We start from the raw sequence: 26,579 nt of genomic DNA on the forward strand, positions 1-26,579 counted from the left end.
TCTCCTCCTCGCGCGCAGGCGGCGGCGGCGGTGATACAGTGATACGGCCCGTCCAGCCGGCGCGCGGGCAACGCTCCCCGGCTCACGTACGCCCCGCACACACCCACGCCAACACCACCACCACCCGGGCATTGATCGCGGCATGTCACGCCTTGTTCGACCCACGGCGGCACCGGGACGTGCCAACCGGGTGGTGGTCCCCCCCGCGTTCGAAGTCCATCCAATCCATTAACTCCCCCCCACGCCCCGTCCCCGCATCAAAAGACGACAAGCAAGCGCTCCCCGTGCTGCCCCCGCGCGGCGAGAATCCCCACGACGCGCGCCCCATCCTTTCCTTCCCTCCCTTGCCAAATACCGGCTCACCGCTATGCCCGCTTCCTCCCCTTCCACCTCCACCTCCAGATCCAGGCCGTTGTTCCCAAAGCCTTCCCCTTCCCACCTCGTCCCCCACGACCTCGCCTCCTCCTGGTGCTGCGCTCCGCACGGCCACACCCCCACCCCCGCCGCCGCCGCTGCCTCTTCCTCCCCGTCATCCCAATCCAGCTCCCCCGCCGCCGAAACGATGGATCCCCCGCCGCAGCCGCCCACCTCCTACCCGTCCAGCTACACCAAGTTCAACTCCGCGCTCAACGCCGGCCTCCTCAACCCAATGTCCCCGCCGCCGCTGCCGCTCGACAAGACGCGCTCCAGCCCAACCCTCTTCGACATGATGGCCAACGAGCAGGACTACCACCCGCGCACCGCCGCCGCCATCCACTCCATCCCGGCCCCGCCGCAGCAGGCGCACCCGCTGCAGCCCGCCCGCTCCATGGACAGGCAGGTGCTGCTCCAGGATCGCGTCGCCGAGCTCATCGGCAGCTGCAGCCCCGGGAACCAGTTCAACGACGCCGACTCCTCCGACGTCCGCCTCACCCTCACCTCCAAGGATGGCCTCTCCGTCACGCTCTGCGTGCACCGCCACATACTCGTCGCCCACAGCAGGTTCTTCGCCGCCAAGCTCTCCGACCGCTGGTCCAAGCAGCAGAGGACGTTGCCGCACATCGTTGAGATCTCCGACTGCGACGATGTCGAGGTCTACGTCGAGACGCTGCGGCTCATGTACTGCAAGGATCTCCGCCGGAGGCTCATGAGGGAGGATGTGAGCAAGGTCCTCGGCATTCTAAAGGTGCGCCCTTTTTTCCTTCTTTCATCCGGAATCACTGACTTTTGTCCACTGATCACTGAGATTTCCTTCTTTCTGTGATTGTAGGTGTCCGCGGCCATTGTGTTCGACGCTGGGGTCCTGTCTTGCTTGGAGTATTTAGAGGCAGCTCCGTGGGCGGAGGATGACGATGAGAAGGTGGCGGCATTGTTGACACAGCTGCACCTCGAGAACTCGGGCGCTGGGGAGGTGCTTAAGAGGGTCTCACTGGAGTTGGCTCCCTCGGCAGTGGCTGAAGAGGTGGAGGTCGGCAGTGGTTGCAATGGTGGTGGCAATTCAGGTGGTGGGGAGGAGGTGTTAGTGAGGCTCCTGCAGGTCGTCCTGGAAGGGAAGGACGAGAAGGCAAGGAGGGAAATGAAGGGGCTGGTTTCCAAAATGCTCAGGGAGAACAGCACATCGCGTGGAGGAGCCATTGGAGGTGACCTCCGGAAGGAGTCACTGTATTCGGCGTGCAATGGCTGCTTGCGCCTGCTGCATGAACAATTTGAGATGGCTGCAGGGGGTGACCAATCTGAGGTAGCGCAGATTGCCAGGCAGGCTGACAACCTTCACTGGATGCTTGACATCCTTGTCGAACGCCAGATTGCCGAGGATTTCTTGAGGACGTGGGCAATGCAGATTGAGTTGGCAGAGTTGCATGGCAAGGTGCCAGCAATACACCGCTATGAAGTTAGCCGAGTGACGGCAAGACTCTTTGTTGGGGTTGGCAAGGGACAGATCTTGGTGTCCAAAGAGGTCCGTTGTCAACTCTTGAGTACTTGGTTAGAACCATTCTATGAAGACTTTGGATGGATGAGGCGAGCCTGCAAGGGGCTTGACCGGCATTTGATTGAGGATGGACTGGCAAACACCATCCTGACACTGCCGCTAGCAACTCAGCAGGAGATCTTGCTGGCATGGTTCAATCGGTTCCTGAACTCTGGGGAGGACTGCCCAAATATTCAGAGAGGATTCGAGGTATGGTGGCGGCGTGCCTTCTGGAAAAGAAACGGTGAACCCGATCAACCACCTCGTTTGAGGATCACAGCAATCTGTGAGAATTCTTGATTACGTTGGTTCAGTTCTCGGATACAATGTGTGGCTGATGTTGTGATGTAAAGGTTAATGCTGTTTGATCTGTAGTTGTGATCTAACTGTCTTGTTGAGCTCTCTATTATTTCTGTTTGATTTAGGTGATTATACACGAGTATGTTCATCTTGTTCAATTATACCAGATCTGATGTACCTCTATGCTGGATCCATTTTGAATTGGAAATGAAGTAGGATGTTTTTTTTTCCCACCTAGTATAATCAGTGTTACCTGGACACTCTTATCCAAAAAATTTTCTGGAATCATACACCCCTAATCCAAGTCAGATTCTGAGAGAGATTTTGCATGTACAATTCTTTTGTGCCAAATCGACCACATGAATCTGACCTGGATTACATGTCTATGTACAGATAACACTGAGTAACAGCTTATGGTACAGGAGTTGAGAAATTCATCTTCAATTATACCAGATCTGATGTGCCTCTATGCTGGATCCATTTTGAATTGGAAATGAAGTAGGATGTTTTTTTCCCACCTAGTATAATCAGTGTTACCTGGACACTCTTATCCAAAAAATTTTCTCCAATCATACACCCCTAATCCAAGTCCGATTCCGAGAGATATTTTGCATGTACAATTCTTTTGTGCCAAATCGACCACATGAATCTGACCTGGATTACATGTCTATGTACAGATAACACTAACAGCTTATGGTACAGGAGTTGAGAAATTCAGATACAATTTGAAGTAGTATGATGTGCTTTATTTGCTAGGGCCAAAGGAATAATCTGGATATTTTTTTAGGTTTTAATTTCAGAGAAGATGAAAGTGTACTTGCTTTTATCTCAAGGTTTTTTTTGTGCTCGATCAGTTCCATATTCTGTGTGTTTATTTGTGTGCTTGCTATTATTTCAAGGTTTATATGTGCTCATCTGTGTACTTGCTATTATCTCAAGGTTTATATGTGCTCAGTCAGTTCCATATTCTTGTGTTTTTGTTTGTGTAATTACTAGTTGGGTGCATGTTCTACACATCCTTTTTTATGTCTCCTTATCTGCTCACTAACCGAGCTGTCATGCCATGTGAGAAAAGTTGGTGTACAATTGGAATTGGATGGACGTTTGCTTCGGCGCAGTGTGTAGAGTAGATTCTGACCCAATCAGCTTGATTTGTTGTATTTGTCAAGTTGCTGTTGGTTGAGCTGCTATGCCGTTTTCAGGAGGGAAATGGGTGTGGTAAGAATGAGGTTATATGATATCAGTATGTACCACTGCTTATTAAAATCCTTATTGGCCATGCCATTTGTTGCACCTATTTTATAGAACTTAGGCCGAGTTTAGTTCCAAACTTTTTCTTCAAACTTTCAACTTTTCCATCACATCAAAACTTTCCTACACACGAAATTCTAACTTTTCCATCACATCGTTCCAATTTTAATCAAACTTTCAATTTTGGTGTGAACTAAACACACCCTTATGTTGAAGCGAATAGCAATCAAATCTCATCATTCTATGCAGCTTTCCCTATTTTTCTGAGGGTTGGTGTGTTACTGTATCGTTCAGCATCCTTACGATTTGGGACTTCTTATTCTTCTAAGTAAGGTGATCCACTAAAATATTGTTGTATTGCTACCTAAACCAAAAGATAGAACAAAAGGTTATTTTCAACTAAAAAGTGCCCACAGTTGGCCAATCCCTCTAGCAGTATTTTATAGCTTTTGATTGAAATGCATGTTCTGCAATCAACTCTGCCTCCGTACCATCGATGTGTTACTTCGCTGTTTTCTTCTTCGGGAGTAAATGTCTTTACCAGACAGAAGGTACATTTGCCTTATCTTTTTCAGTCAAGAAAGGTGTATAAGTGTATTCGCTTTCGTGAACCGTACTGCATCTACTAAACAGGGTTTCTGTGATCCCCTGCCGCGTCGAGCAATTTGTTTTCTGAGCTATTCACACATTTTTCATGGCCAACATTTTCTTTCCTAATAAATGCAGGAATTGACTTGTTTCTTGTTTGCTGAACAAATTTTGTTTATCTGATATGAAACTGAGGAAGTATGACATCAACCTTTTTTGGTCTGAAACAGAAAGAGCATTGCATGTACATCAAGGGGGAAGAATGGACAAGGGATACTGTGAAAGGGGAAGTAGGAAGAAGTACGAGAAAGAATCAGAAATGGCTAAACAACAGTACGATTGCAAGTCTTATACCATGTGTTTTCAGTTGCTCAGTCCATCTGGTAGAAGCACAATGCTCAATGACTGAATTTCTTCTTCTAGAGTTTCTTTGTGACCTCAAAGTTGCGAGGGATGTACTTTAGTAGGTTCTTTTTGCTGGAGGCCATAGAAATTTCTTAACAAATGCTGCGAAGTTCTATTAATTGGTGCAAAAGATGGTTGAATTCAAAAATTAAAGAGCCTTAAAGTATGATTGAATCTGCAGGAATGCAGTGTAGCTCCCTCGCTGCCTGAAACTATAATGACGGTTATTTCCCTACTGAACTTTATATGATCAACATTACTATTACCCTGCGGACTCTGTAGGTTCAACATTGCTGTTTTGTATATGGGGATTGGAGAACTGAAATTATCTAAACCTGAAGGAAAATGTACAAGTGGGCAGCTGACCAAAACCTGTCGTCCTGATTCATCGTTGTGTTAGGTGCCAAATCTTTGAATGTGCAAATAGACATTGAATGTTTCTTCCTGCAAATTGAATGGGGGAAGGAACAACAAAATTTCTGTCCTTCACCTCCATGTTGTGCTTATTGTAGGCTTGTATAGCCTGTTGGATCAGGGATTTGTAAACCATAATTAGTTGACGAAATTACAGTACTTACATTCTTCCGCATAGGGTGCTAGTAAGTGATGCGAGATCTTTTACGACAGTGATCGCATGAAACAGCTACCTGCTCAGCTTCCGCTGCTTCTTGAACCTAGAATCATCATCCTCTTGGATCTTTGTAGCACTAACCTGTGTTATTTGTTCGAGAAGTCTGAAATAAAACGGCAGCCACAGAGCGGGCTGAAAAGTTCAGAATTCTGGGTGTCAGCAAACTCCGTTCCCGACCGGCGTTGGCTCGGCAGCCGTCAGCTCAGACCCGGTCTTCGCCGCTGCAACTTGCATGCCGACGAGGGCACAAAAAAAAATGCGAGCTTCTGTTTCTTTTAAGGGCGCACAGCAATTTGGCCAACCTACTTGCAAGCGTGTGCTCTGCTGCTTCCGTTTGTCAACGCAAAAAATTGCCAGCACAAGTGGCGCCACCATTTCTATCCAGACGGTGGCTGGCTTGCTGAACCTTCTCTACTCACCTACCCTAGTTAACAACTCCCTGTACTGCCCCCCCTTCCCTTTCGACTGTCAAGTTGCTCGAACCTACGCAAGGCTTATATTGTCCGATACCCTCTTGGTTCGTTCGTCCTAACACCGGAACCTGCCGACTTGCTAAAAAGGATTTAAAGAAAGATACAGTATTTATCTGCCAAACTACATATATATTGCCAAAAAGAAGCTGTGTGTCACTTTTTACCGACGCAAAAATAGTATATTACCTACTTGGCTGTAGTTGCAGTATAAAATACTTGAACATAAGTGGGTATAGCATCCGTAGGAACACATGTGAAAATGGAAAAGGGGCAGAAAGAAACCATGGAGAACACGAGTCAAACCGTCGACGATACACCGCCACACCGGCCGCTGGTTCAAGCGAGATTGACAAGCCACCAGCGGGGGCGTTGGCTACTATTCCCCGCGCGTGGCCAAGTGAACTACTGTTCGCCCCTGCACGTATGGTGGCGCAGCGCGGCGCAGAGGCTGATCTGCCGCTGACATGCGCACGCGTGGGGGCTTTCGGTTGCTGGTGTCACGTTCCCCTCCCGTCTCCACTGGCGCCGCGTGCGGGCGCGCGCGTCTTCTAGCCGTGGCTGGCCACCGGCGCGGGCAGCACACACGGCCACGGACGCTTCGGTGGTTGGCCGGGCGCGCGCGCGGCTCGTCCGCTTCGTCATGCATCGGGCGCCGCCTTCACCGCGATTCGCCGTATCACCGTAAGCGCGTGACGCTGGCGAGTAGAGGTCAGATCGATTAGTCGCAAAACGTTCGGGAAGGTGCGAGTAAACCGCTGAAAACGTTTGCGGGGTCACGTGGAACGAGCTAGACCACCTCTTTTAGCTCATGATCGATGCCCTCATGCTCATCAGAGACGCATGTGTTGCTCATGCAACAATAACACCTATTGCGTTGCTTTCTTCTTCTTCTTTTTTTCCCTCCGGACATGTGTGCCGCGAAGGGCTTGGAAGTCGTTCTTGGTATGAAACGTGCAGTAAATTAACGATGGCGCACCTCTAGCCTACTGATCTTGAAGAGATCGATTGATTCCTACCACGACGGCGTAGGCCTCCAGGGGCTTGACCTTTGATTGTAGTACGATGCCTAATTCATCCCATCACGCATATACGTGCAAATGCAGCCAAGCTAAAAGTACCGCGAACAGTTTTCCTCTGTCCATTCGTTCTTCATCGGTTAGACTCACATCAGTTGACACGTCAACGCCACTCACTATAAATACAAACAAACGAACAAACTCGTCTCCGATCTTTTGTGTGAATGGTGGCACAAGATTCCTCGGAAAAATCAATATGGCCTCGTTCGTGTGGTTGGCCTGTGCCGAAGCGCGGCTGGTTGGTGCGCGCTACTGCGATCTCATCTTTGTGACTTAGTTGATCCCGTGCAGAGGCGGAGAGGCTAGTGGCCAACAAGAGATCGTTTTGGCTCTACATTTCTCCATCTTGTTTCGCACAAGTTCCTGATTCGCGCCCCAACCGAATGTTGGTGAGATCATATCGATTGGCTCGGTCTGGGCGTACGTCACGGTACCCTGCTCCAACTTGAAACCGATGCACGTACCTTGGGTCCCAAGTGAATCGCCAACACACGAAACCTATCAGTAGCACTTGGGTTCCACGGGCTCGACAGCCGTGTGCCGAATTGCAGATGGATTTCAGCTTGAATAGCGTTGTACAGTAAGGTGCACAGTACGTACGTTGCCGGCCCTGGTGGACCTGATGGGAATCAGCAGGCGTCAATTGATTGATTAGCTCTGTGATTTTCTCTTGAGATCTCAGGGGACATCGGATGTTTGGACGCTAATTTAGAGTATTAAACATAGACTAATAAAAAAACTAATTTCAAAATGAGAGCTAATCCGCGAAACGAATTTTTTAAGCCTAATTAATCCATAATTATCAAAAGTTTACTGTAGCATCACATTGTCAAAATTATGTCATAATTAGACTAAAAAATTCGTCTCGCGAATTAGTCCAAGCTTATGGAATGAGTTTTATAATTAGTGGATGTTTAATACTCTAAATTAGTGCTAAAACATCCGATGTGATAGGACTTGGAATAAGTCTCTGGAAAACAAACAGTCCCTCAGTTTATGCAATGCGCTTGATTGTGATTTGATGTCCTCCCTTGCAATTAATGGGTGGATATTATTGCAACTCTGCACGGGGGGTGGGCACGAGAGACTCCTGTTAGAATGTTAGCTGGGGCTCATAAACTCAAGGTTAGTTAAGCCTTAGGCTCGGTGTAAAAGGCCCGACGAAACTACTAGTACAACACCAGTGTTAATTTACTATTTAGTCGGATTTTTCAACTCAAATACTATGCCAACTCTTCGAATTTCCTATAATGTGCAGGTGTTACTGTACTATTTTACACGGTATGCCTAAAGGAAAAGAAATTGATGGAGAGGACTAGACAATTCTGCAGGTTTTCATACAAATATAATGATCATGATCGCCACATCATTAGAATGTGCCGAAATGATTAGTGTAACAAGTGGCGTTGTACTATTCCTCAACATTTCAAATTAATGGTACAGGTCTTTCGAAAAAAAATGGGACGGATTCTATAATACATTTTGTAATATTCTGCATTAACATCCTTCCAGCTAGTGGTGAATGATTGTGTAATTTTGTTTGGTTGATCCAACTTTATTGGTGGGTAGTAGTACCGTGTTACTACATGCAACCTTAGTAAAATGCATTTATCTAGTACTCGTAACCTAGTACAGTACGTGATGGCACGTGAACGCATACATCTAGGACTCCTACCTTCGTACGATCATATTCCCCAGCCCATATACTACGGCTTAAATATAGACTACTAATTTGGACACGTATCACATCGAATGTTTTTTACACTAATTTAGAGTATTAAATATAGACTACTTATAAAACTAAATGCATAAATGAGAGCTAATCTACGAGACAAATTTTTTAAACCTAATTAATCTATAATTAGAAAATGTTTACTGTAGTATCACATAGGCTAATCATGGATAAATTAGGCTCAATAGATTCGTCTCGCGAATTAGTCCAGGGTTATGAAATAGGTTTTATCATTAGTCTGCGTTTAATACTTCAAATTAGTATGCAAACATCCGATGTGACAGGGTCTAAAATTTTTTAGCCCCATCCAAGCTCCCCCTAAAGCCTAAAACAATCTTGTATGGCGTATAGTAGTATTAATTTAGGCTGCAAAATTAAAATTTCGATAGTTGATTTCTTGTAAAATTATTTATTTTTTCTTGTAAAAAGTATTTCTAATAAATATGAAGAGAAACGACCAGGGTTTTTCGTCTAGCTCCATAAGGTGATGGGCCAGCCAGCTTGGTTCAAAGCTTCACCACTTCTATCTATTTGATATTTGATATTAGGTTTTTTTTTCCAATATTTGTGTTTTTTAAATAAATATGAAACCAATATTCCGTCAAAACATTTTGAATATAAATCTATTGTTATAATTTTTATGCGCTAAATGCACTTGTAATTTGACTAATTGCTGGTTAAAATCTATAAGGTTTGACTTTTCGAAATCTAAACATGTGTGCGGTTTTATATAGCCACCCCATCTCTCATGTGTTGCCTCAACCTTGCAACGACGTCCATTAACTTCAACTACTTTGCATTGCTCAAACTTTATGTACGAGGGAGATGTCAACAATGGGCGAGAGCGGTAAGATTGGAGGGGGAGAAGGGTGAAAACAGAGGACGATGGGTATAGAAGCAAAATTCTTAGTAACTAAAGTGTTAATGTTTGTTGCAAGGTTGAGGCAACACAAGAGAGCTAGGGTGACGTTTAGTCTGAGAAAATGGACATTTAGCCATATTCAAAACTAGGTTTCGCTATTATGCCACCTTCAAAACTTTATTTGATAAAATTTCAATCTCGAGCGCACGCTACTCGTCAGATTGCCATTTTCTCATTTTCATTGACTTCCAAAATCAATTTTTGCTCTTCACGTTATGATCAGATGAAAATGCCCCCATGTGCTACCTACGTGGAGCGGCCATGGTCGACGACTACAACCTTGCATGACCAACCAGTTGTAGTGGCGGCAGCAGGGGGTAGCCTGTGCGCTTGTGCTGGCTGCTCAAAGAAAGGGAAGGGAGAGGAGGGGCGGTGGTGCTGGTGCAAGTGGAGCCGAAGGAGGAGGAGGCGGCGTTGTGGGGCAAGGCGGAGGAGGGTGGCGGTGCTGTTGGCGCGGGTGGAGGCGGCGGAGGAGACGACGACACTGTGTTGGGGTGGAACAGGGGACGGTGGTGCTAGCACGGGTGGAGGGGGAAGTTGTGGTGGTGGCGATGTTGCGGTGACGGTCACGCACCACCACGTCCTCCTTCTCCGCCGCTCTCCAATGATCGGGAGTTCCTAGAGCCGCTCGAGCCCATACACCACCTCATCCTCGGCATCCCACTCGTCGAGGGTGACAAAGCCAATGAGTTGGGTTATTTTTGTTCTATCATCACCTGTAGAGTGGAATTTTTTTTAAAAAAATAAATGATAATGAGAAAATGATAATCCATATAGTGAGATTAGCATTTTATCGTATCAAGTTTTAAAGATGGTATAGGCCGAGTTTAGATTCAAAGTTTTTTTTCAAACTTCCAACTTTTCCATCATATCAAAACTTTTCTACACACACAAACTTTCAACTTTTCCATCACATCATTCCAATTTCAATCAAACTTTCAATTTTAGCCCTTGTTTAGTTTCCAATTTTTTCTTCAAACTTTCAACTGTTCCATCACATCAAAACTTTTCTACACAGGTGTGTTTAGTTCACACCAAAATTAGAAGTTTAGTTGAAATTGAAACGATGTGACGGAAAAGTTATAAGTTTGTGTGTGTAGGAACGTTTTGATGTGATGAAAAAGTTAGAAGTTTGAAAAAAAAATTGAAACTAAGCACGACGATAATTGTAAAACGAGTTATGAAGATGGCTAAATCTCCAATTTCTCGATGGGACGAGAGCACGGAAGGAGTAAAAGGAAGAATCTCTCTCCACCGATCTGTCATCTGTGCTTGCATCTGGACTCAAGTTTGTTGATTCCCATGGTGATATTGGTGGTTTTGTAGACGAGCGTGACACATAATTAACTTAATCGAGTCAACATCGTTATAGAGCAAGCGAACACCATGTTGGTACGTTCATCGTTATCACAAAGATATTAAAATACCGCATGGTTTAAGACTCCAACATGCAGTGTTCACGGACAAGCATTACCAAAGGATATATTACTCTTTTGTAAGATGATACCGGAAACGTGCAACCAGACTGATACTAAGATCCCACTATGTAATATAATTTTTCCATAGTATTCCAATCCAAAGTACTATCTACGTTCTAAAATATAAGTAGTTTTGATTAAATAGAACATATGCTATTACTACGAATATATCTTGTCTGTTCAGTTGTATGTATCTCTTCTCTACTATTATAAAAATTGAAGATGTTTTTATCGGTATTTTGGTACGTCATCCGTATATGAGTCGCTTTTTTAAGTTCGATTGCTTTTGGAAATACAAATCTGTATTTGAGTCAGTTTTTAAGATGATTCACTTTTGATAATACAGAAGAAATCATATAAGAATTCTATTTAAAAAAACCCGCATGCTAACTTAAGACGATCGGACTTCTAGCTGCAGCTCATGATTTTCTAAAAAAATATATATCCAAGCGGACTCTCACATTGAATTGCATCTTAACTAAATCATATAACAATAATAAGATTAAAATACACTTCACCCGTTACAACGCACGAGCATTTTTTTCTAGTCAAAATTAAAAGTTAATATTGTAGCCTTCAATTTTTACAACGTACTACGAATCTTATTTAAAATTACGTAGTACTTTCTTAAATCTGTCCAGATCCTGATCCTATATTGTCATGTTAAAACCAAATAATTCTAGATAATAGTATCCCGATCCTGATAAACATTACTACTTAGGCCTTGTTCGTGAGACGATCGAAAAGTTTTAGCGTGTCATATCAGATATACGGATACACATTTGAAGTATTAAACGTAATCTAATAATAAAACAAATTACAGATTCCGCCTGTAAACTACAAGACAAATTTATTAAACCTAATTAATTCACCATTAATAAATATTTGCTGTAGCACCATATTGTCAAATCATGACGCAATTAGACGATTCGTCTAGCAATTTACACACAATCTGTATAATTAGTTTTTTATATATTTTATAATTCATGTATGTGTTCAAATATTCAATGTGACAGGGTGAAAAGTTTTTATTTGGGAATTAAACAGGGCCTTAAGACAAATCACACTCGTTCACGGATCCAACCAAAGCAACAAAATCACTAACCGTGTTGATCTCGCGTGAACATCGATCAGGTAAGCACAAGGGACACGTGTGACGCGTTGAACCCATGGACGAGCAAACCGTAGAGCCAAGCGTGGCCAATCAACCAGGTCCTCTCCCTGTGGCGCATGAAACGTCCATCACAGAGTCCGGAATTGGTATTCCGCACACGAGAGCCAAGTCCGGCACGCGGATTCCACGCACCGGCTTTGGCCGTAGCTTGAAGCACACAGCAAGCAGAAAGAAGTAGACAATTCCTCCTCGCACCACAAGACCCGGGGCCCCTTCCCTTCCGTCCCACGAACGCAACCAGATGCCCAACTTGGCAACAAGTGTACGTGCCCAGGCCAAATCGAAGAGGCACGTAGCAAATCCCAATGCTCGGTGCTGCAATGCGTTGGCAAATCCTTTCGTGCACATCTCTTCCCCATCCTTCCTCCCAAACCTTCTCTATACTTTAATCCCAAAAGCAATCAAATATTTTAAGATTTTAACCGTTCAATTCCGTGGGTTGAGCAGGCTGCAAACAGCTAATGTAAGAGCAGCAAACAAGTACTACTACTACCAAGTTGGCAGTTTTGTTACTGCTACTAGTACCATGGGTCATGGCTCTACTTGGCTTGATACTACGTCAGGGAGAAAACATCATCCGCTGTCTACGTGGCCAGGAAGCATCAATCAACAAGAGAAAAAGGTAGGACCGGATGCACGTTTGCGCCCACTTGTTAGGCAATGTACGTATCAGCCAATTCTATCTACATCTTGATCAAGCAACGGAACCACGAGCGAGAAACAGCAAGTAATTGTGATATAATTTACTCTTTTTCCATATATAAGCATTAGCTACCAAGAATTATGAGTTGCTACAACTAATTAAGCTTTACCAGATCAATACCAAACTCACTCACCAAATGGAAAATGAAAAAATGGAAAAAGAGCGCGAATTAATTAAGTGACCGATTTGGTGACGGCAATAATGTCGCGGCATCCCCTGGTCTAACGCCAGGCGGAGGCGACGGTGACCACGCGCCCCATCCATCCGAGCCGGAGCACGCCGTTCTCCGCCTTGACGGCGAACCCTGCCGCGACGGGGCCCTGCCGGGCCAACACCTGGTCAGCAATGCCCGGTCCGAGCGCCACCGGCCGGAATCCCGCCATGCCGAACCGGGAGCGCCACTTGCCGAACACCTCGCACCGCTCCAGCCGGTCGGCGCCTTCCCTGGCCACCGCGTTCGCCGCCCTCCCGCCCAGCGCCGCCTCAGCACGCGCCCTCTCCGCGCTCTCCCGGGGGATCGTGGCGTCCAGCGACTCCAGGATGGCCCCGTAGTGCGCGCACGCGTCGGTGAAGCGCGTGGTCAGCGGGGCCGTGTTGGAGTTCAGCTCCTGCTCCACGAGGGCCACCACCTGCGGGCCGAGGGCGCGCACCCGCCGGAGGATCTCGTCGCGCGGGTTCGCCGGCGAGACGCTCTCGTCGGGGACGTGGGAGAGCGCGAACGCCAGGTTGACAGCCAGCGCCTCCCCGGCCTCGCACCCCAGCTTGGATGCTTCTATCTCCCCTGCTCTGCAGCTCACCATTTTGAACCGGTAATCTATGCCCGCTCGCTCGGCGAGCTTCTGGAGGTGGAGTGTTGCTGTTACAGACTGCGTGAATGGTGAGGCGGGATCGGTGACGGCGGTGACCTTCAGGGAGGTTCCGGGCAACCGGCGAGCAGCGAGGCACCTGATGAGGTCGGCGTGCTGCGGGGCACTGACGTCGAAGTCCACCAGGTGTATGGCGCGGTGGTCGCCGACGGCGTCGACGATGGCCACGTTTGCAGCGTGGAGGGCGAGGCGGAAGCACGGGGATATGTCGTGGAGGAGTTGGGACCCGGCGCGCGTCTCGCCGCCGCAGATGTCCGGGACTGAGGCGGTCTGACCAATGCGGGAGGACAACGCCGCCACCATCATAGCAACCAGCCGCTGCTCCACGTCGCCGCGTGAGTTCGCCGCGCGCTTGAGGGCGGTCAGATGAGTGGCCGCCGTTTCATTGTGTCCGTCGGCGATGGCAGCCGCCGCCTCGGAGAGTAGTTGCCGCGACGTGGTGGCCGAGGTCGGCGGCGAACAGGAAGCCGAGGAAGACGCCGTGGAGGTGGACGAGTTCGAGGGCGACCGCGTCATACCCACGGCGTTATTGTTGTTGTTCGGGGTCGTCGCCGCAGTAAGTGGGGGCGACGGCGCCGCGGTGATGGAGTTGAGTTGCTCCTCCCACTCGGACCCGGTGACCGCGGAGCCGGTCCCGCTCATCGCGGCCTCCACCTCATCGTCGTCTCCGAGAAGCTGCTTCTCGAGCTCCTGCAGGATGGACAGGTCGCTCGTCGCCGGCGCTGGAGGCAGCGCCCTCGCCGTTCCAAAGGCCTGAACCTGTGGCGAGGACGCCATGTATGTCACCTGCTGCTGCCGCTGCAGCTGTGGCTGCATGAGCGGCATCGCCACCGCCCTGGACGCGGTGGTGATGGACGACAGCGTCGACGACGGCGATCCGAAGGCCCCTCCCATGCTGGACCCGGATAGAACCAGAGGCTGGGACGGTGGCCCGCCTAGAACAGCCGCGATATCCGCCGAGGTGAGCGGCGAGACGGCCGCCGACGCCGCGGCCGTGCGCTGCCTCACGGTTCGCAGGTACAGCTGCTGCTGCATCGCAATCTGTCGCTGCTGATGCTGGTGCTGCTGCCACCTCTCCATGTCGCCGAGGCTCCTCTTGAGCACCCCGCCGGCCGCGGCCGCGTCGGAGCGCTGCTGCATCGGCATCTGCACCGCCGATCCGACGCCATACAGGTACCCCTGGCGCGGATCGCGCCACGGCGCGCCTGGCTCCATGCAAGGAGGTGAGGGACGGAGAGGAGGGAGGCGACGGCGACGACGAGACGAATCTACCGAGGAGGAGGAGGAGGAGGGGAGGCTAGGAGAGGAATACCGCTAGGCTAGCTCCAAATGCTATATGGCTCCCAGCCTCCACCAGCTAAAAACCGGTGCCATTCAATTGCTTGTGCTAATAAAACGCCCTCATTATACGCTTCCGAAACAAAAGAAAAAGAAACCCCGCCGTTTCGTTCCGGACCCGACACCGCCACTCCCACTGACGGCGTGGGCCACAGGCGTCGAGGAATTGGTGGGCTTCACTTCCCTTCACCCGCCTTGCGTTTATCGGGAGAGGCGTTATGGCGGGGCCCGCTCGCTGCTGAAAATAAATGCGCGGGCAAGCGAGGCGAATGGCGTGTGCCAGGGAATGGAAACGGAGACGGAGGGGAGGAGGAGGGGTTATGGCTCGCGTCGCGTCACGCAATTCCCCCCCCCCCCCCCCCCCCCCCAACCCACTTTTCGAGCGGCGAGGAGGCGAGGCAACAAGGCTAGACTGGGAGTCTGCGAGAGGGACCTGGCTACGGCTGGCCTCGCCACCGCCCCTGTTGGTTTTTCTTTTCTACAAATTCCCCCCGGTTTCAACTTACGTTTCCAGCCGCGTGTGTTTCGCAAGCAACGGCGCCAAGGTGAAGGTTCACCGGTGGGACCAGACTTGTGCCGCCACGCAGCAAAGCCACGGTCAGGTGGGCCCGGATGCGATTTCCCGAACTCGTAGCAGAGTCCTCCTCATGTTCCGACTAACCATACTAGTACTAGTATTTCACGAGGTTAAGTAGTATTTTCACGGAAAGATTGGTAGGGTTATGCAAAAGTCGCTTTCAAAACCTTTGGTAGGACCCGGCGACGTTGGGCAGTCACCAGGCCGCGCGACGCGAGCGATCCTGCTACTGCTAGCATCAATCGACGAAGATGCCCCTAACCAGATTACGTGATCCACCGAGATGTGGAGGAACAATAGGATAAAACGAGGGCAATCCCGTCATATCGCGTGCGAATTTTCTTTTCCGACTCGGCGGTGTGCGCGGGAGAAGGTTGCTTGCATGGGGTGCGTTTGGAATTAGTTAGGAAACCGAAATATCCACCCAACAACCCCGTACCCACCTTTCTGCGCCCAAACCCTGCTTCTCTCTTCTGTAGCTCTCTGTATGTTCATACCACTTCTCCAAACAGTACGAATCAGGCTTCAGCTTTATTAATTTAAGTGCCTAACAAGTCAACTGCCATAGTATTTCCATGTGTCGCATGGTTGCGTGGGTATAATAACAATACAGAGAATCATGCATAAAGTTTACTGGTAGATTTTTTTTAGAGAGAAGATATGCATACTCCTAAAAATATATATATAGCTTTGCGTAGTGCTCACATTGCAAAACCTCTCTTGTCATGAAAAAATGCCTCCATTGCTGGCCAAAGGACGGCCCCTTTTTTCCTTGTGAATAGCGTAGATGGCTAATTAGCATGAGCTGACAGCTAAAACAGGCTTCATACTCTTGGTAAGCGGTCACGTCTTCAAAATCATCCATTCCTAATGCACAACTGAAACCCAAAAGGTCCACTTGTAAAATTGGAGTTTCTTTTGGAAGAATATAATAAGGCTTTGCCTCACTGGACTGTATTTTAATCGATCCCCTATCATTATTCTGTGAATCTATTCCAATCAACTCTTAAGGATACAATAAGACTAATTTGATTGTTATCTTGGTGATGATACTTTCCTGATTTTATCTCCTTATACACCATGTTCAATTGTTCATGAGTATTTGTGTGCCATTTAGTAGCATAAAAACCAAGAGATATGATCTGATATACAGATTATATTAATTGTACTTTTTCTCAGTCATATTAAAAGGGTTCTTGGTTTTGGCCTTTCTTCATGAAACATATTTCCACAAATCTTCCAGGTGTCATTCACGGTGTCGGAATAAAAATTAAATATTTCATCCGTTTCATAATATAAAACTTTCTAGCATTGCACACATTTATATATATGTTAATGAATCTAGATATATATGTGTGACTAGATTCATTAGCATTTATATAAAAGTAGGCAATACTAGAAAGTCTTATAACTGGAGGGAATTCCAAACTACTATTCATAGTATTGAATTGTCTTTAGCTCATATCACATCTTCTCAAATATAATGTTTATGCAGGTCGAAAGAGGAGACATGGAAGGTCATATCTGATAGAGATAACTTGCATAATGATTTAAGAACATATTTGGTGTTGCACGACATTAGCACTGTCTATCGATGACAAAGTTAAAAATATTAGATACTCTGTTAAATTTAGATTTATACTTGGATATAAATGCGTGCTATGTACAATCGGTATAGATAGTAGTTGTCTTTACTAGGTTATAGCCCTTACAACATTGGTATCCTAGTGTATTTGAGTATACGAATCAAATATAACTTTTAAGGGAGTACCTATATATGCAAAAGGATTTTCAGTAAAGCCCTACTAACTCGTTTGGTTGGAAGGAATTGGTAGTATGAAATGAGAATTTGAGGGGTGGGGGCTGTTAAGTGGTTGGTGGACGCAGGAGTTCTACAAGCTAGGGGTTGGGAAGAGAAGTTTAAGAGGAAACTTCTAAATTTTAAATACCGGGGTATGGGTTCGTAATTAGGAGAGAAATTGTCTTCTAAGTATGACTAGATAAATCTAAGCTATACAATTCAATTTTCACTTGAATTTCTCGTAAATCTCATCTTTACTACTGTATCAAATAAGAGACTGGAAGTAAAAAATTAAACTCCCATGACTAGTATCTCTACCAATTATCTCTTATAAACTCCCAATCCCTTTGTTGTATGTTTCTTAAAAAGGTCATATATGATTTTATTCATGAATTGTTTTTAGCCAGAAAGAATTGAATGTGCTATTATGCCCCCCTAAACTTGTCACTTTATCAGTGGCACTGCGCCACTGCCCCCCATAAATTCATGCCGATACATTATTCTAAAAAAGAAGAAGTCTTAGGTTGTCTTGTTTCAAGATGAAATCTTCAAGTATGAACCAGTATCTTAGAAATTTCAACACAAGGACCACACATTCCTCTTTCTGTGATTGTGTGAACGATTGTTATTTCAGCTTATTTCACGTTTTCTCCTCGTGTTACTTGAAGAATAGCGATAGGTCGTCGCAATTTGCAGACCATATGGACGGAGTACGACCGTAAAACCTTTCGTACTCACACACACGTCCACACAGCAAGGTTGAAGCATAAAATCCAGGGACAGACATACGGTCGGCCCTGGTTGACACGTGTGAGCCAACAAATCCGAATGTTCCGGGCCAAACACGCTTGACCGGCACCACCACCGAGAGAACCCGGACAGGAGAAGCGCCACTGAGCGGTGGGTCCATTCACGTGGACCCCGGAATCCTTGGGTATCTTTTCCGTCGATGCAAAGCCGGGGAGGTCAACATCTCCGTCTCTGTTGTGTAGCACCGGCTGAGAGGCCCCCGGCTACCCCACCTGGTTCACGTTCCAAAGTCATCACCTGCACTCCAGGGCTAAAATGCTAGGTGCACCAGTGCAGCAAGGTGGTACTAGTCAAAACTTAAATCTGTTGTTTATACATCTTGGAGCCAGAAAAAAATTCAGCAAAATGGAGTAATAAAAAATTTTAAAATTGGGCAGTGACCCAGTAGATCATCCAGCATTTTAAAAAAATATTATTACACTTGAGTATAGGTAACCAAGCTGGCAAGCTCTGTAGTGGATAAAACTAGCTGCATCACGTTTACATGCTTGATGCATCATAAAAAAATGATTTGTTGCGTACTAGTAGTACTAGTACTCAGGTTTATTTTTTTGTCCGAAAAAATAAATATTCAGTTTGCAAATAAAAACAAGGGAGAAACACACAAGAATCGAATTTTGTTCTAAAAGGACCAAAGCTTTGCTGTCCCTACTAGTGCAAATTTGAGACGTAAATGCACCTACGTCGTCAGAATCCACTATATTATCCTCAGAACAAAAAGGGCAAAAAAATAGCTAGGTACTCGTATTTGTAGTACAGTGCTACACTACTGATTGCAAGCAGTGGCAATGGAAAGGGAGAAGATGCCTTTACGGCGATTGGTTGGTCACTGGCAGAAAGCAGCTGCAGGATTCGGCGAAATTCTTTTCCCCTCTTTTTTTTTTCTTTTTCTTTTTTCATGCATCCGGTGACCAAACTGCTCCTACATCTATAGTAGGTATCAGCTCCCAGCCCAGAACAACAAGCATACGGTACGGTAGGCGCTGGATTAACGAATTGACGAAGGAATCTATGCCTGGATTTCTTTTGGGACACCGCGGACCGCACACTGTTCCTGTCAGTGATTCTTTCCGGTTTCCCTCCACTACTGCTACCAGGATGCTAGTACTAGTATAAAGTTAAATATACAGCAGTAGCACAATGACCGTGTTTAGTTGGTGTGTAAATTTTTTTAAAGTATACAGACACATATTTAAAGTTTAAAATATATTAATAATAAAATAAATTATAGATTTCGCTAAACTGTGCGACGAATTTATTAAGCATAATTAATTTATTATTAGCAAATGTTTATTGTAGCATCACATTGTCAAATCATAGCGTAATTAGACTTAAAAGATTCGTCTCGTAATTTACATGTAAACTGTGCAATTGGTTTTTTCATCCATATTTAATGCTCCACACATGTATCCAAACATTTGTTGTAACGAAATATTTGGAATTTTAAAGGGAACTAAACACTGCCAATATTGCATATATATATACTCTCGTCTACTAGTACTGTAGTTACGTCTGAACCATTCGGTTGGTATATGTGTACCGATGTACTAGTAGTACGTGAGATGCAACGTGAAATTGTTTTGCTCTCTCTTCCTCTGTACTAGGAGGAGCTCGTAGATCCAAATTATTTCAAGTTTTCAACGCGAGACAGAAAATGTTACTATTACTGAGGAAAAAAAGGAAAAAAAAGAGCAGGCATCAAGGCTGCCGCGAAGAGAGGGAAATTCGGACAGTCTGGCACTGGGCTGGCGCGACCAGGTCTCGCGGGGCCCACCCGCTCCAACCACACCGGAGAGCCGACCGGATCACCCCTGCCGGATCCGCTCCGCCCACATCTGACGCCGTTTGCGCACGCGCCGTCTCTATCCTCCCGTAGCGTCGGGGTTGATCCGATCGCTTTGCCGTCGTTGTTCATTAACTGAACTCAGCTGACTTTTTTCCGCCGTCCGATTGCTCCGCCCCCGTGATTGATCTGACGGTTGCTGTTGACCCGCCGCCGTAGGGCTCCATTGCCCATTTGCCATGGAAGAAGCATCCTGTTTAGTACTGCCTCCCTCCCAAAATAAATCTAACCATTAGTTTCCTTATCCAATTTTAATCATTCATCTTATTTATCTATAGTTAGTATTTTTGTTACTATTAGGTTATGAAACATGAATAATACTTCATGTGTAACTTATATTTTTTACTCCCTCCATTACAAATTGATCTACATATTATTTTTTTAGATTATTCATAAATGATCTACATATTTGTGTTCATTCATTAAGTAATAAGTATATTTATTATTTGTGCATTGGAGTAAATAGACATTGATGCATACATCCATGCACACAAGTATTTATAACCCACATGCAATATCTTGATTTGCTATTGGCTAGGAAATAGTGGGGATGATGCATGCATCGAGTTTGTTGCTTGAGTAAATATAGTATGAGAGAGTTATTAGCTTTTCTTGGTCTTGATGTACCTATGAAATATGTAGATCAATTTGGAATGGAGGGAGTATTTTTTAAAAAAAAATTAAATAAGACGATGATCAAAGTTGGACATAAAAACTTATGGCTATGCTTACTTTTGGACGGAGAGAGTAGTACTACTCTGTATGTCTTCATTTTTTTTAGATAATAGAATAAAAGATCCCGGCCTTTGCTCATCAGAGCTACAGCCAATTATTATAAAAGTAACACCCAAACACTGAGTGTAGTTTAAATGAATTAAACACACCCAACAAAATAAAAGATCAAACTAAGAAAAGGAGAGCACATTTATTCAAGTCTATTTGTGAATCTCCATCCATAGTTTGCAAGGAGTTACATGACCGTTGTCTCAAGCCTACGACATGCAACCTTCATAAGCTCTCGATCATCTTCACACATTTGCAGCTGTGCCCAAAATCGGAGCAAATATGTTGCCCTGAAAATTACCTGCATATATGAGATAGATGGTGATTTGTCAAAAACCATATCATTCCTAGTCAACCACATAGCCCAACATATGGCAGAAGCTCCTACAAGTATGAGTTTACTCTTCTTCTTGTCTACCCCTAAGAGCCAACCATCAAACATATTAGATATGGTAGTAGGAAGGTATAAACCAAGAGAGAACTGTACTGCTCTCCAAACAAATTTTGCATAATGACACTCTATAAAAAGATGTTGAATAGTCTCATTTTTCATACAAAAATAACATCTTAAACTGCCATTCCAATTTCTCTTGCCAAATTATCCTTGGTTAGCACAACCCCTTTAAGCAAGTACCACATAAAAATCTTAATCTTAAGTGGCATCTTAAGCTTCCAAATAATCTTGTTTCTCTCAACATAACCATTATTAATTAAATCTAGATACATCAACCTAACAGAAAATATTCCATTCTGATGATAATTCCATCTAAAGCTATCAGATGATTGATTTAATTGAATATGTACAATAGAAGCACACAATTCATGCCAATATGCAAGATTCTGTCCAACTAATGATCTCCTAAAGGAAACATTGAGTGGAACAGATCTCATAACATTAGCAATAGTAGAACTTTTCCTTCGGACAATAGAGTATAAAGATGGATATTTGTCTTTAAAAGCCAGGTTTCCTAGCCATTTATCTTCCTAGAACCTTATTTGTTTCCCATTATTTACAATTCAAGAACCCATATCTAAGAAGGTATCTTTGACCTTCATGAGACCTGACCAAAAATGATAATCGCCATGTTTCTTATTAACTTGGGTTATAGATTGATTGTAGAGATATTTTCTCTTCAATAGATTTTGCCATACACCTTCCTCGTTAATCAACTTAAAAACCACTTACTCAAGAGACACTTGTTTTGTATTTCCAAGTTATGAACCCCTAAACCTCCTTGATCCTTAAGTTGACAAATGATATCCTATCTAGTAAGTCTATACTTTTTTTATGGTCATCCCCTTGCCAAAAGAACCATGATCTATAATAATCAACTTTTTGAAGAACCCCTTTCGGTATCTCAAAAAAAGATATCATAAACATAGCTAAACTTGAAAGTACAGAGTTAATCAAAACCAGTCTACCCCCAACAGATAAATATTTTCCTTTCCAACTACTAAGTTTTTTTCTCAATTCTTTTCTCAATCATTTTCCAATCTCTATTATTCAGTTTTCTAACATGCATTGGTATACCAAGATATTTAACAGGGAGAGAGCCAAACTTACAACCAAAGATGTTAGAATACTCATCATAATATTTCTTTGCCTGACCAAAACAAAATAATTCACTCCTATGAAAATTTATTTTCAAGCCAGACAACTTTTCAAACACAGATAAAATCAATTTAAGATTCTTCGCTTGTTGTAAGTCATATTCCAAAAAAATGATGGTATCATTTGCATACTGTAAAATAGATAAACCATCATCCACTAGGTGAGGGACTACCCCATTCAATGAACCAGCATCTTTAGCCCTCTTAATTAATAAAGTAAGCATATCTGCTACTATATTAAAAAGAACTGGAGATAAATGATCTCCTTGCCTTAGACCTTTGTAAGTTTAAAAATTATTACCGGTCTGATCATTTACTCTAATACCAACATGTCCCCCTTGAATAAAAGAAGTTATCCACTCACACCATTTAGGAGAAAAACCTTTCATTCTGAGCGTCTGTTATACAAAAGACCATTTAACCTTGTCATAAGCTTTTTCAAAATCGATCTTAAAAATCACAGTACTTTTATTTTTGCGATGTAATTCATGCATAGTTTCATGCAAAATAACAACACCTTCCATAATATTTCTCCCAGGTATAAAAGCAGTTTGAGTAGGGCTAATCACCTTTTGAGCAACACTCATTATTCTATTCGTAGCAACTTTGGTAAAGATCTTAAAACTAACATTAAGTAAGCAGATAGGCCTATATTGTTGAATTTTCATGGCCTCAGCACACTTAAGCAAAAGAATAATAGTACCAAAGTTAAGGGAGAATAAAGGCAAAGTACCATTATGAAAATCTCTGAAAAGATCCAACATATCATCCTTAATGACATCCCAAAAGACCTGATAAAACTCAGCAGAAAATCCATCAGGACCCGGAGCTTTATTATGTTCCATTTGGAAAATAGCCTTTTTAATTTCCTTTTCAGTGAATTCTTGTATTAAAGCTTCATTCTCTAATTGAGATACTTATGGGATGTCCACAAAATTATTTTCATCAAACTGGAGATCAGAATCATCAGGAGGACTAAAGAGGCCTTTATAATAAGTGGTAATATGCGATTTTAGATTTGCATCACCATTTATCAATTGATCCCCATCTTGAAGTTGAAAAATTCTGGTCTTTCTATGTTTGCCATTAGCAACCAAATGAAAATACTTTGTATTTAAATCACCCTCCAAAATATCCTTAGTTTTATCCCTTTGATACCACTTAATTTCTTCTTCTCTCATAAGAGTAGATAATCTATTCCTACAAAGCCATCTAAAATCAATTTCCTCCTGAGTTAGAAGAACAGATTCAGCCTTTTTATCGAACAAATTCAACCTATTCAAAATCTCCTTTTTTTTTTCTTTTTTTATACATACCACTCTGTATGTCTTCATAGAGGAGAAAAAGAAGGCTTTGTTGACGATGAGTGAATGAAATATGAATGAGTGAGCCGTATATCTTCATACTCCTACATTGGATCCACCATTCCAACTTGGCGAATGGCAAATTGGCAAGTTGGGAAGGCAGCATAGAATGTGCATCATTTAGCGGCCAAAGCGTCCATCTGGGACACAGCGGGATCGTCATGTGTGACGTCCAAGCTTCGCTTAGTCCCCCATCATTAACGTACGGTCAGGGCATTCAAGGACCGGAAACGAGAGAGAAGAACACAAGGGGTTAGTAACCAAAAGAGTAATACTACTCCAGTATACAACCAAACTGTCTTCGCAGCCATACGATACGAAGCCAATTTAAGACTGGAAGCTGGGCAGAAAGTTATGGGCGTTAAATTGAGCTCAACTTGACGACGTACACCTTCGACTAAACTGGACATCCGGCTGTGGAAAACACAAGAAATGGACGTGGAAGAGTCCGGGTTTTGGACGAGCGACTCCACTGTAAAAATCCATCTCGCGGCTGTGCAACCAGAAGCTAGAAATCAGTCCACTGGTAATCATGAACCTGGATTCTTCCTAGCTAGTGCTCAAATATTCCCATCCTCAACGGCGTTTACCAACGATCTCTTCCAGATTCACGTAATCACGTGCCTTCGACTCAGTAATACCAGTACTACTCCCTCCGTACTAGTAAAGAAAGTCGTTTAGAACCATATTTAAATCAAATCTTGGGAATATAAATCATAAATAACTTTCGAGTTGTTGAGTTTGAAAATATAAAAATTATATGAATAGATTTGTTTTGAAAAATACTTTCATAAAAGTATACATATATCACTTTTCAATAAATATTTTTATAGAAACCAGAAGTTAAAGTTGTGTTTTAAAGACCGTGTCGCTGTTCTAAACGACTTCCTTTACGAGTACTGATGGAGTACTATACAGTAAATCCATTCTTTCTTGTCCATTTTTGTTTCTGTTATTCAGTAAAGCTCCACTATTACCAAGATGACACGGAAATCATAAAGTAGGACTAGTGGTAGTTGGACTAGTTGGAGCAATAAGCAAGCCGTATATAGTAACTAATGTTAGTAGGAGTTGGATGCAATATACACTACAGGAAGGACAGTACTAGTATACTATTGCACGGATGACATAAATCACACAGATCACGCCAATGGTCGTAGCACAAAAGTGGTAGAACAAGCGATAGTGGAAGCTTTACAGCCATACTGCCTCACCTCTCTGAGATGAATCCCGTAAAGATATTGGATGCTAGGGACCATGCATCGCTCTCTACGCTTGTTAGGCTCATTTCTATAGACTATAAGTTGTATCCCCATTTGGTAGGGAGAAAGGGAATTTCGGATGGTTGTTATCCTTATCGGAAGATTTCCTGTGGAGTACTATTGGAACCCCATGGTTTTATTTTCTGAATTCCTATGTAATGGACCATTCCAAATGGATTATGGTGGAAATTTCAGTGATGATATACATCATATGAAACACCATGCTTCTTGCAACCTAAGTTTTCCTTCTGTCGCATCCAATTCCAAACACTTTCTTGTTACAGCTTCATCGCTTTTTTCATATTAGCATACTCCCTCCGGTTCTTTTTGTTTTGACGTTGGCTAGATTACTGCATTTTTCCTGTTCCTGGCCTTGTAGTTTCCTGCAGTACAGAAAGGCTCTGAATGGTTTCTCTCCCCTTCAAGTAATTGAGAGAGACACGTTTATCTTTGCCTCAAGTGATTGACAATGCTTTCTTAGGAACAAAAAAATCTGGCGAAGTAAACACTTTACCTACTTCCTAGTTCCTACTACTGCAGAAAGGAGCAAGAACATAAGGATATTCATATTCTATATACATTTTAGAAAGAAGTTGCAATTTCAACAAAAGTTTTTTTATTGCATTTTGCCAAGATGTAGCATCCCAATGGTGAAGCGATAAAGGTCTCGCCTAACTTAGATTTATTTTGGCAGGCAGTTTATAGAATCTTTGGTTCAGAATAAGACAGCTTCTGAGATAAGCCATGCCATTGTTTGGCAAGAAATAGATTATACAAAGGAAAAAGTTCCAAAAGATAATCTAGTGCTCTCTCTTGAGAAAAGTCTCACTTTTACGGACCAAAGGAAAGTCACCATCCAATCACATGTGGCTTGTTCCAGTAAGCTATCTGAAGATTCTCACCGAAACACCAGCAAAAGGAATTTTTATAAATTACACAGAGCTTTCAATCAGGAATTTCCCCCCTTTTTTTTTAAAAAAAAAGAGGACAGCATTCGAGAAATTTGCTCAAAGTATGCGGCAAATCAAGTATATCCTTCAGCTGTAATGTCTTTTTCCAAAGGCCAAAACGAAAAAAAAGGACTATCTCTGATCAGCTGTGTGGTGTCAATGACCTTGTTGCTTCTTTTTCCAACGCCTATATCTCAGACTATTTTGGGTTCGTTGCATTTGTTCGCTAGCTGTTCATGGAATACATATTAAACCGTAAGGGCTGCAAAGAAAAAATTGCATCACCAACTGCGAAGAGAACCAGCTCCTTGCCATTGGATGGTATGGTAGACCGAGATGGCTTTGATTTTTCTTTTGGAGCGCAGTACGCGGTCTTGTGCTGTAACTGTAAACAATCGAGCCCCATGTGCACGGCTTTGCGTCGATCTAGGCCATCCGTTCCACGATCCATGGCTAGGAACGAACGCTTCGTCAGTCTCGCGTGCTCGCATATTCTACTCCTGCAAAATTTCCCATCCAGATTCGTTGCACCGAATTGACCACCAATAGCATATCTGGCGAGCCTGAATTCAGTGCATCAAATCATCAAATGGGTCATTGAGTGTAAGGCAAGGGTAGCACTCTCGTGTGTTTATCGCTTCCTCTTGTTTCTGTCCTCACCACAAGTGATTCTCTTTGCCACAATCCTCGGTT

At 44.1% G+C, this 26,579-nt stretch overlaps 2 protein-coding genes across 2 annotated transcripts; one reads left to right on the top strand and one right to left on the bottom strand.

Annotated features, from left to right (window-relative positions):
• Positions 1 to 284: 284 nt before the first annotated feature.
• LOC127772328 (BTB/POZ domain-containing protein At1g63850) lies at positions 285 to 2,916 on the top strand. The gene is made up of 2 exons (XM_052298357.1): positions 285 to 1,165; positions 1,250 to 2,916. Exons 1-2 carry the CDS (start codon positions 368 to 370, stop codon positions 2,246 to 2,248), a joined length of 1,797 nt encoding a protein of 598 aa, XP_052154317.1. The 5' UTR covers positions 285 to 367; the 3' UTR covers positions 2,249 to 2,916.
• A 9,622-nt stretch (positions 2,917 to 12,538) lies between these two features.
• On the bottom strand, positions 12,539 to 15,004 carry LOC127772294 (scarecrow-like protein 8). Its single transcript, XM_052298322.1, has one exon. It carries the CDS (start codon positions 14,760 to 14,762, stop codon positions 12,903 to 12,905), a length of 1,860 nt encoding a protein of 619 aa, XP_052154282.1. The 5' UTR covers positions 14,763 to 15,004; the 3' UTR covers positions 12,539 to 12,902.
• Positions 15,005 to 26,579: the final 11,575 nt, after the last annotated feature.

Source organism: Oryza glaberrima, chromosome 4 (genome assembly GCF_000147395.1).
Source record: "Oryza glaberrima chromosome 4, OglaRS2, whole genome shotgun sequence".
NCBI classification, from domain to species: Eukaryota; Viridiplantae; Streptophyta; class Magnoliopsida; order Poales; family Poaceae; genus Oryza; species Oryza glaberrima.